Source organism: Danio rerio, chromosome 10 (assembly GCF_049306965.1).
Source record: "Danio rerio strain Tuebingen ecotype United States chromosome 10, GRCz12tu, whole genome shotgun sequence".
Taxonomy (NCBI): Eukaryota; Metazoa; Chordata; class Actinopteri; order Cypriniformes; family Danionidae; genus Danio; species Danio rerio.
The window spans coordinates 7,800,559-7,814,046 of record NC_133185.1 but is presented as its reverse complement, the minus strand read 5'-3'; the positions used below and the strand labels follow the sequence as shown (position 1 = coordinate 7,814,046).

General features: G+C 35.9%; 1 protein-coding gene across 41 annotated transcripts in view; it reads left to right on the top strand.

The window, feature by feature from the left end:
• The window catches only part of nrg1 (neuregulin 1), a 191,798-nt gene that overhangs the window by 175,120 nt on the left and 3,190 nt on the right, over window positions 1–13,488 (top strand). For 14 of the 41 annotated variants that reach the window (XM_073914240.1, XM_073914250.1, XM_073914239.1 and 11 more), the window contains 4 exons: window positions 8,290–8,392; window positions 8,533–8,647; window positions 11,092–11,219; window positions 11,501–11,701. In XM_073914240.1, coding sequence (XP_073770341.1) covers window positions 8,290–8,392; window positions 8,533–8,647; window positions 11,092–11,219; window positions 11,501–11,701 — 547 coding nt within the window. Of the gene's footprint in view, window positions 1–3,930; window positions 3,955–8,289; window positions 8,393–8,532; window positions 8,648–11,091; window positions 11,220–11,500; window positions 13,487–13,488 lie in introns of all 41 variants that reach the window. The other 27 variants (XM_068223831.2, XM_009300563.5, XM_073914234.1 and 24 more) reach the window with 4 other exon arrangements.

Below are 13,488 nucleotides of genomic sequence, written 5' to 3'. Positions count from 1 at the left end.
AAAAATGTAAAGTGTTTCAAAATATTGCTAAGAACAACAGTATATTATGAAAATAACACTGAATATTTGGTCAACGTGTACATTGTCACAATTTTATGTTACACTCGATTCAATTACTTAAAAAAAAATCACAAAATTGTAATTTCCTTTTACTCCAAATTTATGCTTCATAAAAAAAGATGAGTTTGTCTGAATTACCTAGTAGAGTTGTTCTTCAGCATGTTCATGTTGCTTTTTTCAATATACACAATAATTCAAATGAAGTAATAATAAGGGTTTAGTGCTGTTAATTACACCAGCAGTAAGTCATGGAGACACATTTGCAGTAGCACACAAATGTCACTTTTTTCTGAGAATGACCCCAATTAAATTATCAAAGTGACCTTCCACAGTAATAACCACAATTATTTCAATTGAAATTCTTGAGGCACACTTTTCATAGTCTCTGAAGCCGATCTGCTCAGGGACCCTTGTAATTAGGGCTAAAAACACATAATTACACCATTAACACATAGAGATTCACAAGTTCCTCCTCTTATATTGAACTGCACATATATAGCATACCTCTGGGTGATATTTATTATCATGTCTGCATTTCAATAGGATGGTGAGGGAGGTTTTATATGGTGCAGACAGAAAATCTCCATCGATCTATCTAAAGTGCTGAAATAGCTAAATTTACTGGAGATCTGCGCAGACTATTAATAGTGTTTGCTGATGTGTCCTTCACAGGATGTGTCCTTCATCAGATACTCAGTGTCCAGAGCAGATTTATTACATGCCGCCTTGCAGGAAAGATCACGGCTATTAATTAATGAGGATATCATTGAACCAGTGTGTTATTATCTTATCAGAATTTTAATTCATATCCAAGTATGATCCTATATCTTAACATTTTACTTGAAGGGGTGTTCATATGACTGTCATTAATGTTGTATTATCATGATAGGACAAATAGAAACTAATTAGGCTTAGTGAAGGCTTATGACAACTGTCATTAAGCGTAAATTTGCTCAGTTGTCATTCTAAATCCAAAGATGCCATTGTTTATGTCTTTATCATGAAGAACATTAAAAATAAATCTGTCATAAACATGATTGTCATTAAGGCATTATAATTGTCTATTTATTTTATACAGCGTCATTATTATTTTTCTTGACCTCAACCCTTTGAATTTGTCATTTAAAAATTCATCAAATGTCATTAAATAATAATGACGGTGTAATAAAAGTATTTGACAGAGTATTGAGACTTTCACAGAATGTTATAATGATATAACGGCTTCACGACAATCATGTTTATGACTGATTTATGACAAGTTATGCTGTCTTGGTACAGGTTAAGATGTATTTGGTTATAACACGGCAAGGCAGTGGCGCAGTAGGTAGTGCTTTTGCTTACAGCAAGAAGGTTGCTGGTTTAAACCTCGGCTCAGTTGGCGTTTCTGTGTGGAGTTTGCATGTTCTCCATGCCTTCGCGTGGGTTTCCTCCGGGTGCTCCGGTTTCCCCCACAGTCCAAAGACATGCGGTACAAGTGAATTGGGTAAGCTAAAGTGTCCGTAGTGTATGAGTATGTGTGTGGATGTTTCCCAAAGATGGGTTGCGGCTGGAAGGGCATCCGCTGCGTAAAAACTTGCTGTATAAGTTGGCGGTTCATTCCGCTGTGGCAACCCCAGATTAATAAAAAGACTGAGCCGACAAGAAAATGAATGAATGAATGAATGGTTATAACACGTTGTCATAACAAAGAACAGTGTCATCTTTGCATTTACAATGACATAACAGATCTAAAGGCACTTAATAAGAGTTATCATAAGCAAGTATAAAATCTCAAGCCCGTAGCCAGGAGAGGTTCAGGGAAAGACTCCCCCTCCCCCCATTGACAAAGGTACAAAATTTGTCCATGTGCTCATTGTTCCTATTTTTACTGCTATCCCATTATAAATAGTGAAAACAGCTCAATAAAAATGGATTGGCTGTTGGCTGTCACTTCGGCGTGACTTCAGATAATTAATTTCGGTCAGTGCAAACAATTATTTCGGATTATTTTTAAGTCTAACATCTGCTGTGCAAGAAAACATACAATCAGACGTAAGTTAAGTCATATTTCACTACTGACTTGTATTGTTGTTAAATAGAAGAAAAAAAACATTCACAAACTTTTATTTTAAAATTTGGGTCAAAAAAAAAATTAAAAAGGCCTAAAGCACCAAAAACAGCCCATATTAAAGCTAATTTTTAATACCAATTAGTCTATTGTTTTTATCTATGATTATTATTATTATTATTTTATTATTCAAGTGACCAAATTCTGACCGAGGAAAGTTTTTAGGAAACATTTTTGATCCATCCATGTTATGATCACCAGTGGTGTAAAGTAACAAATTACAAATACTCTTTTGTTTGAGTAGTTTTTTCAGGAATTGTAATTCACTAAGTAGTTTTTAAATATGTACTTTTACTTTCCCTTGAGTACATTTTTAGTGCTGTATCGGTACTTTTACTTAACTACTTTCCTTCAAACCTGTAGTCACTACATTATTTTGTCTTGTCTATGGGGATTAGAAAAATCAGACCTGCAATTCCTGTCCAATCAAATCACACATAGAAGGTAAATCGCCTCATAATGAACTACTTCAAGAGATGGGTGCTTTACATTGCAGCAAACTGTTTGGAAGCATTAAAACTGTCCAAAAAGATATCCAAAATCTAATCTCAAAATCTAAAGTCAATGTCCAACAATTATCCTAAAATTAACCAAATAGCAACATCTTATGATGTTACAGCTTGAGGTTGTGTGGACGTTACTACTGTAATGTCAGTCAGATGTTAAATTTTGGTTGTACTCGCTACTCTTGAGTACTTTTAAAAGGGCTACTTTTTACTCATACATTGAGTAATTTTTACAATAGATACTTTTACTCTACTTGCACTACATTTTTAGGCAAGTAAGGGTGCTTTTGAGTATGATTTGTCAGTACTCTTTTCACAACTGATGATCACCCAACAACAAGCTAATCCAGCTTTATATATATATATATATATATATATATATATATATATATATATATATATATATATATATATATATATACTTCTTAAAATATCTTTAAAATGCAGTATTTAAAACTCATCATTAAATTAAGAAATTACATGATTAACTGTAAAAAGTCCCCCCCAAAAAAATAAATAAAAACAAATAAACAAGAACCACCCCTTTTACCTGGCTGGCTATGGGATTGAAACTCTATATTCATTGTCTTTTGAACACCTCCTTCAAGTAACGGTTTTGTTATATTTTAATCACATTATTCCACATTATGCATTGATCTCACATTGATGTAAATTTTTGAGAACGTGCTTTATGTCACGTTATATTTTCGTAACCTGTTTTTTTAGTGTGGAGATGAACAGGATCAGGTATCAGTTTAACAAGCAGCAGTGTTAGATTAGACGAATGAGAGATGCATGTGTTTAACAGCATGTTTAACATGTGCTGGTGTAATCACATGAATTAACACAGTCTGACTCTAGTGTAATGCGGAGGATCGATAACGATGCGACCGCAGTGACGTCTGCATGTGCATGTCATTGTGTCATAATGACAACCAACCATAAGTGTCTGTATATAGAGATGTGAATCACTATATACGTGTGATAAACCATCCACATATATGAATTTCTGAAAGCATTAAAGATGCATTGTCATGGTGGGTTGAAAGTCAAACGGATTAGGTTTGAATTGTTTTTTTACACTTTCAAATGTGTGTTTTTGTATCTGTGTAATGTATGCTCTACATGCCGAGATGATTTCAGGTGTTTTTGGAGGTGGTTGTTTGTGTGCAGTCAGTCAGAGTTGACATCACCGCTCAACTGTTTTATGTTTGTTTGTGTTTTGCTTTCTTTTCATTACCTTGTCTGCCTTGGCAGAACATCTTGGGATTGAATTTATGGGTATGAATCGTTCTTTCCTCCTAGTTTGCAGATCCGTAGGTCTAGAAGCTTGAGCCTGTTTCCTTCAACTTCAGCTGGTTTCCTTTTGCTCATGAAGGGATCAAACAGCCATAACAGATGATTGGCATCATTATCCTTTTATTACTGTATATATATATTCATATTAATGCACTGGACTTCAGATGGCTGCTTAGAGCCACTCTGCAGGTTTCTAGGGTTTTAGGCAAGAAAGTGAATAGCCGCTCTAAAGCATGAGATGCGCGGGGGGCATTAGCCTGCATGCTAGGAAGGATGTTGTTAATTATTCATCAAGACCTCTGATATCTTCCATTCAAGGCAGATATGAAAGCTCTCACAAACACACACACATACACATACACAGAGGCAGAAAAAATTTAAGAGAAGCCGTACTGCAGTAGTTATGCTGTGTTTAGATCCCTTCAGCTTTGCTTTGCCCTCCATTCATGCATCCCTGTACTTCAGCATGACACCTCATTCCTCATTTTCTTCCTCATTTTCTCCCATTTTTCTTCTTCTTCTCCTCTGTGTTTTATTGATGTCTGTACATAATGATTGTGTTTGAATGCATCATCAATATGTTTGCTGTATTAAAAGAAAGATTCAAGATAGAGAATCTTAACCAAATGGGTGGTAGCGTTTGCTCACAGGCTTCAAAATATTTACTCTAACAGAGGTATACATTAATCTGGGTCTTTAAAAAGCTCAATGAAGTTAAATGGACAACAAATTTTGATGACATCATCTTGTACTTAAGGGCGTATACAGTTTAATGACCAATCAAATGCTTTTTGAATGAGAATGCCTTTGCGATCATCCTTCAGAGTAAAAGCATTTTTAAATAATCAAAGTAGTGTCAAGTGTGTATAAACCTTCATGAGTTTCTTTTGTGTTTTGAACACTAAAGAAGATATTTTGAAGAATGCTAAAAACCTGTAACCGCTGGCTTCCATAGTAGCGAAAACAAAAATCGTGAAGGTCAATGGTTACTGGTTTCCAGCTTTTTTTAATATCTTCTTTTCAATTCAATGTGTGCAACGAAACTCATTAAGGTTTGTAATAAAGTGCTTAGTATACAGTGCATCTGGAAAGTATTCCTAGCGCTTCACTTTTTCCAAACTTTATGTTACAGCCTTATTCAAAAATGGATTAAAAACATTTATTTCCTCAAAATTCTGCACACAATACCCCATAATGACAGTGTGAAAAAAAAAAATTTATTCAAAATTAAAAAACTGAAAATCACATGTACAGAAGTATTCACAGCCTTTGCCGTGAAGCTCTAAATTGAGCTCAGGTACAATCTGTCTTCACTGATCATTTTTGAGTTCACCTGTGGTAAATTCAGTTTGTTGGACATGATTTGAAAAGGCATACACCTGTCTAAATAAGGTCCCAGGGCATGTCAAAGCACAAACCAAGCATGAAGACTGAAGTCTTGTCTGTTCTGATGAGACTAAATATGAACTCTTTGGAGTGAATGCCAGGCATTACATTTAGCGAAAACCATGCATTGTTCATCACCAGGCTAATACCATCCTTACAGTGAAGCATGGTGGTGGCAGCATCATGCTGTGGGGATGTTTTTCAGCAGCTGGAACAGGAAGACTAGTCAGGATAGAGGGAAAGATGAATGCAGCAATGTAGAGACATCCTGAATGAAAACCTGCTTCAGAGTGCTCTTGATCTCAGACTGGGGCAACGGTTCATCTTCCAGCAGGACAATGACCCAAAGCACACCGCCAAAATATCAATGGAGTGCCTTCACAACAACTCTGTGAATGTCCTTGAGTGGCCTAGCCAGAGCCCAGAACTAAATCCTATTTAACATCTCTGGAGAGGTCTGAAAATGGCTGTACACCATCGCTTCCAAACAAACCTGATAGAGCTTGAGGGGTACTGCAAAGAGCAATGGGCAAAAATTCTCAAAGACAGGTTTATGGCATCATATTCAAAAACGACTTGAGGCTGTAATTGCTGCCAAAAGTGGATTATTGTAAGTATTGAGCAAGGGCTGTGAATACTTATGTACATGTGATTTATGAACGTATGTACTTATGGACTGGTTTTTCATTTTTAATAAATTTGCAACAATTTCAACAAAAAAAAAATTTCACATTGTCATCATGGGGTATTGTGTGTAGAATTTAGAGGAAATAAAAGAATTTAATCCATAAGTTATTTTGTTAGATAAGCTCCAGATTTGGCTTTAGTACTGACTAATCTCATTTATAAGCACAAATATAATATTGTATAGCTTCCTATCAAAAATATGAATTCAAAAGAGAGATTTGTGAGGGGTGTACTTATATATGCTGAGCACTGTAAGTAACTATCCTTTTAGTACACCAAATTACTCAAAGCTTGTTTTACCCTTTATGATGCAAACCTGAGGTAAACTTTTAGCTGTAATGAATAAAAAATAAAAAAATAAACTTGTTAACTGTTTAAGAGCATTGTAAACGTTTTTATATTAAAAAAGTAATTTGTTATAAAATCACCAGCATTTTTTTAAATTTATTTATTTAAAATGTTAAATGAGATTTTTAGGGGCAAAATATTTGTAAAACATCATTACAGAAAATGTCCTCATGTTTGTAATTAGTGTTGGGGTAACTCATAACAAGTAACACGAGTTACTTAATAATATTACTTTAATAAGTAACAAGTTATGTAACATATTACTTTAAAAATTAAGTAATAATATTTGAGTTACTTTTTTAAAAAATGTAACTTGAGTTACTTTTGGATGAATTATTTCGCTTTTAAAAAGTATTTGTTGAATTAAAATGAGTATAATCACATTGAATCGCAATCTAAGAGAGTGAGCTCCCCACGGGAACAGACAGAAACCAAGATGGCAAAGTTTTACATTTGTGTGTTGGATTATTCTCAATGCATGGAAGAAAAAGAGATTGTCTCAATAATCAGTGTTTCAACTGAACTAATAAGACAAAAAATACAAAAATAGCAAACACATTGATTTTAACTTTCATTAATCTGTATATACGGCATGTATAGCGTCCCAAAAGGTAACATTATTCTATTTTTTTAGGTAAAATGAAGGTGTAGGTTATACAGTGTGTTGTTAAATGCAGAGCTCTTCTATTTAAAAAAAAGAAAAATACCCTGCATGTTCTGAAAGAGATCAATCATCATGCAGGTATTAAAAAAAAAAAACTCAAAAGTAACGTAACACATTACTTTCCATGAAAAGTAACTAAGTTACACAACTAGTTACTTTTTTTGGGAGTAACTCAATATTGTAATGCCTTACTTTCTAAAGTTACTTTCCCCAACCCTGTTTGCCAAGCACAAGGGCCATTTTTTGCAGAGCTTTCTATTTAAAAAAGAAAAATACCCTGCAAGATCTGAAAGAGATCAAGCCTCTGGCAGGTATGAAAAAGTAACTCAAAAGTAACGTGTAACATTACTTTCCATAAAAAGTTACTAAGTAATGCAATGTTACTTTTTGGGGGAGTAACTCAAAATTGTAATGCCTTACTTTTTAAAGCAACTTTCCCCGACACTGTTTGCAAAGCACAAGGGCCATTTTTTTCTTAGTGTGTTAGTATTAGAGCAATTTAAAATCTATTTCTGTTAAAATTATGTTTATGTTTTTACCAATAGTAAGCAAAATAGTTCATGAATGACATGTAAACCAAGGTTCCACTCAAACATGTACATCAACACAAGAAAATGGATCTTTAGTCTTAAAAAAATAGACTTTACCAGCCTGTGAGTTTGCGCTGCTACTAATTCATGACTTTTTATTAAAGCCTTCAGCATTCCATTTGTACCGACAAACGTATAGTATAAACACAAATAGACCAAGAAATCAACAATGCAAAAACACCAAATGTGAATCAGTTCTTTTATCGGCTGAAGGCTTCAATAAATTCAGTCGTTCGATGTTGTGATCTAAACCTCATAAATGAGTGAAATGCATGACTTTTGAGTGTTAAAGACATCCCAGAGCCCTCGGGCCCTGCAGAGTTTGCATTTCATGTCATTTGCGATGACATGATGATTCTGAACTGACCTTGAATTAACACGTCCTGTTGTCTCCTCCCGCCCCTCTCAGTGAAAACTCCATCCTGAGATCAATAAACATCTGTGTCTACCAGTAGCATTAAACCCTTTCTAATTTAAAGTGTCACTGGAAAACAAACATGTGTGACAGCTTGTGTTCTTACTTGGAAACCATTGCTAACATCGCTGTTTCAAATATTCCAAGTAAGAATGTGACTGAGATGTGTGTGATGGGTGTTTGTGTTTTACCTGGACGCTTCAAAAGCAGTCTGTCCTCTCTTCCAGAAGCTGAGGAGCTCTATCAGAAACGCGTTTTGACTATAACAGGCATCTGCATCGCTCTTCTAGTTGTTGGCATCATGTGTGTGGTGGCTTACTGCAAAACAAAGTAATTCCCATTTTGAAATGTCTGTTTTAGTTTGTTTGTACTAATGTTTTACTCAAAAACTAAAATGAATCATATGAATTATTGATAGTTGTTGAAATGCAATGTCCTCCCGTCTAAGAGCTGTTTTTTTACGCATGTAGGAAACAACGGAAAAAGCTACATGATCGTTTGCGGCAGAGTTTACGAGAGCGAAACGCTGCAGCCAAAGGCCCTCAACACCCTCACCCTCCACCGGAAAACCTGCAGCTGGTCAATGTGAGTATCGTCATTGCACAGATCAGACAATCATCAGGGTTATGATGATACACTCAAAAAATGACTTTTGCCATCATAGGTTCATTCTGAAAACATACCCCTACAGTATATACATTTCTGAAGATCGCGAATTATGTAGCCAGAGGTACATATGGCTGCATTTAAAATGAATGATACAGCGCAGTATGATGCCGTTCTTTTCGCGCTTACTAGCTGACGGCTTACAGCCGTATGGACGATTTCTCACTGTTACCAGTTTGTCCAGTTAGCTCACCATGTATGTCGGCAGACTTGAGAGGCAGAGAGCAGTTGACTAAAGAGTCGGATAAAGAATCGTTTCAGACAGCAGGTAAGACAAAAACAGAACCAAAAAATAAAATAAACAAGTAAATAACAGGGTGAGAATGTGGTTAAATCTTAAAACATGGTAATAATCAGGCGAGGGGTTTGTTTTTTCTGGATTGCTTTTTAAAAACCGTTGGTTAGGTTTAGGGAAATGGGTGGGCGCTGGTCAATTGGTGCTTTTAAAAACAATGTTATGGCCCATTTCCACTTAGTGGTACAGTACAGGTCGGTATGGCTCACCTTTATCAGGCTTGCGTTTCCACTGCTTAAAGGATACCAATGGTACTTTTTGTTGGGTGTGGTGTACGACAAAGTTTCAGTCGACGACATTCTCACTCGAGAAAATGTCAAAGTAAAGCTGTACGGGTTGTTCACATATCATATGAGAAGCACTTCTCACAAAACAGAGGCTTTATACACATTAAAACTTGAATAAATGTTCATAACTAACCTTTCTAGGAACATGATTTGATTATAACTGCAGATCAATGATACGGCGGAGTAGCCCACTATAACGTCTGCAATTATATAAAATAAATAAATGCAACATATATGAACATATACCTTACAGTGTCCGATATGTTACTAATTACAGAAAAAATTAGACTCCGCATACATTTAGTCCTTATTTGGGTTCAAAAACAACACGCAACATATAGCCCACAAACCTCTAATCTGTATCTTTAATCTTCACCAGCACTTGTAACCTCTGTTAGAAAGTAATTCCATCATTTCGAGTTCATAATAGTCCAGAAGGTGATGCTAATAGTTAAACATTGCAGTTTGTTCATGTTTAGGGTTGCAGAAGCATCATCTGCTGCTGTTTTTTCATGCTTCAGTCTTACATGTTCGTTTATGACGGGATCGGATGTCAGAAGCTCTTCATTGACCACATGCACGTTATTATCATCAGCTTAAGAAGTGTGTTATTTCAAATATAGACACATGGCGAGCACAAGCAAGAAAACGAAAATGCTCTCGCTTTAGACGGCCTTGTAAAAAAGTACAGGGCACAGGGAAGATTCTGCTCTTCTTCTTGGCTTTGTGGCTGTTCATCAAGACAACCACAATGTCTGTTTAAGCTTGGGTCGACCATGGCTTGTTATTATATGTATATATTATTATGGTGTAACGTCTCGGCTGTGTATAAAAACATAGCGGTTCCTTTGTTTTCATTCTGGCTTGTTGCACGAGCGAGTGACGTAAATCTGTAAACTAATGCCGTTTAGTTGCACGTCTAGCTCCACCTTTTGGTGCCCTTTTGTTCTGCTAGTTACCCTTTGCAAGGGATACCCAAAAACTGGTAAGTAACAGTTTGATTTTTGGTACCTTTTGACAGTGAAAAGGACCATAAAAGCATACTGAACCGAACAGTACTGTAACACTCAGTGAAAACAAGCCCTTAGTTGGGATTAGGGAAGGAAGAGGGTGAGTCAGTCGATCGGCCAGTCGACAGGGACCTCTGGCGGATTTACGCAGGCGCGAATGGTTCTCATGAGAGAAATTTGAGATCTGAAAGAGTACAAAGCAGCCAAAATTGCAAAAAAACATAGCTCCTGGGACATATTTAGCACTCTCCAGAAATGTATATAGAGGTTGACTTTTGCTGCTTGTTCAAACTACTTCTTTAAAATGAGTTGAAACATCTCAAATGTTAAGTTTCTTGTCTCTTGTTTTCGGAGGAAAATGGACTTATTTCATGTTCATTCCACTTAAATTTAAAGTTAACTTAATTGATTTGTGTAGGAACAACATGAAGGAATTATGTGGAACCCAACATTCTTTACAGTGTATGCTGATATATGATGCTTGATATAATTAAATGGATGCTTGATATAATAAAATCATCCAGTAATGATGCTGTAGCAAGATCTCAATAAGGTTCTTTATCTTGTCATCTTTTTAGGAAAAGATTGCACCATTTGTGTTAGAATAAAAGACAAGACGCCCCATTTTGGTGTCTTTGTCAATTAATATTTACAAAAGAGAAGTTCTTTAACTAGAAATCATATTAGAAGCAAATAAAGACAAGTGTATTACAGTGTGTGGTGAAATAAAAACTGTGGTACAGCAATTAACCTTTTGGCATTTGCTTTCAGCATTACATGCCGACGAATCCTGTCCCAGCTCATATGACAGACAAAGAAGCGGAAACATCACTCTCCACAAATGAGTTCACATCACCAACACATCCGTCCACAGCCATCACTCACTCATCTAGCCAATGGTAAAGTATAATCCCAAATCTTAACCACAACACAACATTACTAGTAAGAAATTGCGAAGTATAAAATGTAAAAGCAAGTATTATTGATAAATTGCAAGCAGCTTTACAGTAAGTGAAATTTTAGGTAAACTGCAAGTCATTCTACATCGAATTCTTTAATTAAAACCAATAATCAATTAATGCTGTCTGGCACTGCTGTATAAATAAACATGAAGAAATGTTATGTTTGAATGTGAAGAATACATGTGTGAAGTGTGGCTTTGTCTTGGTTTTTCTTACAGCTGGAGTAATGGCAAAGCAGAGAGTGTGGTTTCTGATAGTCATGCAGTCCTGATGAAGCCATCAGCTGAGAACTGTCAGCACGGGACACCTAGTCACAGGGGCCGTCTGAACGCTACTGGAGGTGTCCATCAGCTCAATGATTACCTAAAGAACTCCAGAGAAGCCCAGGGCTCCAACAGAGACTCTCCTTACAGCGAGAGGTACCATTACTCTTGCAGGATTCCCTTCCTCTTTACTGATTATTTGGGCTTTCGCACTAGAGGAACTCATAGTTCACAAGTTACAAAACTATTGGCAGAACCACAGTTCTAGGAACACTGTTTGGGGGAACAACTGTTTGGAAAGTTAGCACAAAAGGAACTACAGTACAGTACATTGGCATAATGATTGGGTGAATGCATCTCATATAAAACACCCACACAGGTCTTGTACAAGTTTTAGAAGACATACACATTCAAAAAGCTACAATCACTGTTGTGTTCTTTACTCAGCCTTGATTATACAGGAGTCAACATTTGAAGTGGATCAAAAATGTTTTTCAGAATTGTCCTAAGACAAGAATCTTCAATAGTCTTAAGACAACATTTGATGAAAGGTTTTGATCCACTTCAAATGCCAAGCACTCTATGTAGCATTACAATTTGTCATAATGTAGGTAAGTGTCTTCCTTTTTGCAATTTCAGTCATGTAACATATACAGTTAAGCCTGAAATTATTCATATCCCAGTTTTGTTGAATGCTTCATGCCCCATCACTTCAGAATTCCTGCTGTTAGTGTGAATGCAATCAGGAAAATAATCTTGGGGGGAGGGGGGTTGAATAGCTATTTTGGGTCTGGGCCTGGTTGCTAGTTCCTATTACTAAGTTCTTGTAACTACCTGGTGCTAAAGCCTCCAATTTAAGGATGTGTTTAAACCCGGGGTCTTCAATTGAGCTCCTGGAGGGCCAGTTTCATGCTAATTTAGCATGCTAAAGATCACACAGTATGAGCAGCACCTAAGAATTTGTAATCTCTCGTGGGTCTGAAGTGGGACCTGCAATATCTTAGTATTTAACGGTTTGCCTCAAAAATCTCACTTTTTTGCAGGGCCTTGCAGTCCTGACAAATATGTGTTGTTTGTTTTGCTTACTGTAAGAAAAAGTCCAGGATATTTAGGTTTAAGATCCTAGGTTTTAAGATCTTAGGTTTAGGATCCTAAAATTGTTAGCTGGGCTACAGGATGTGAAAACCAATTTACATTGTTGTCATTCTGATCATGTTTCCTGTTTGTCATCTTAAAGCTAATAACCCATTATCATACACACACATACAGTTGAAGTTTTTTCAACTGTTTTTCAAGTTTTTTCCTTTGAGTTTTTTTTTTTTTCTCTTTTTTAAAATATTTCCCAAATGATGTTTAACAGAGCAAGGGAATTTTCAAAGTATGTCTGATAATATTTTTTATTCTGAAGAAAGACTTTTTTGTTTTATTTCTGCTAGCTTAATCACACTGTCCTGCCTAGTTAACCTAATTAACCTCTTTAAGCCTTTAAATGTCACTTTAAGCTGTATAGACGTGCCTTGAAAAATATCTAGTCAAATATCATGTACTGTCATCATGGCAAAGATAAAATAATTCAGTTATTAGAGACGAGTTATTAAAACTGTTATGTTTGGAAATGTGTTGAAAAGAATCTACCCTCAGTTAAACAGAAATTGGGGAAAAATAAACAGGGGGTTAATAACTCTGACTTCAACAATATTTTACTGTAGTGTGATACGGTTGCATACACTCTAAGAAATTCTGGGTTTTTTAAACCCAAATTGGGTAAAAGATGGACTAACCCAAACATTGGGTTAACTTTTGGTCCTAATAATTTGATTTAAAAATAAATGAACTCAGATGTTGGATTAGTCTCTATTACACCCATAATTGGTTTAAAAAAAAACCAGTGTTGTTTAGAGCAGGGGTGCCCAAACTTGGTCCTGGAGGACTGTTGAGCAGGT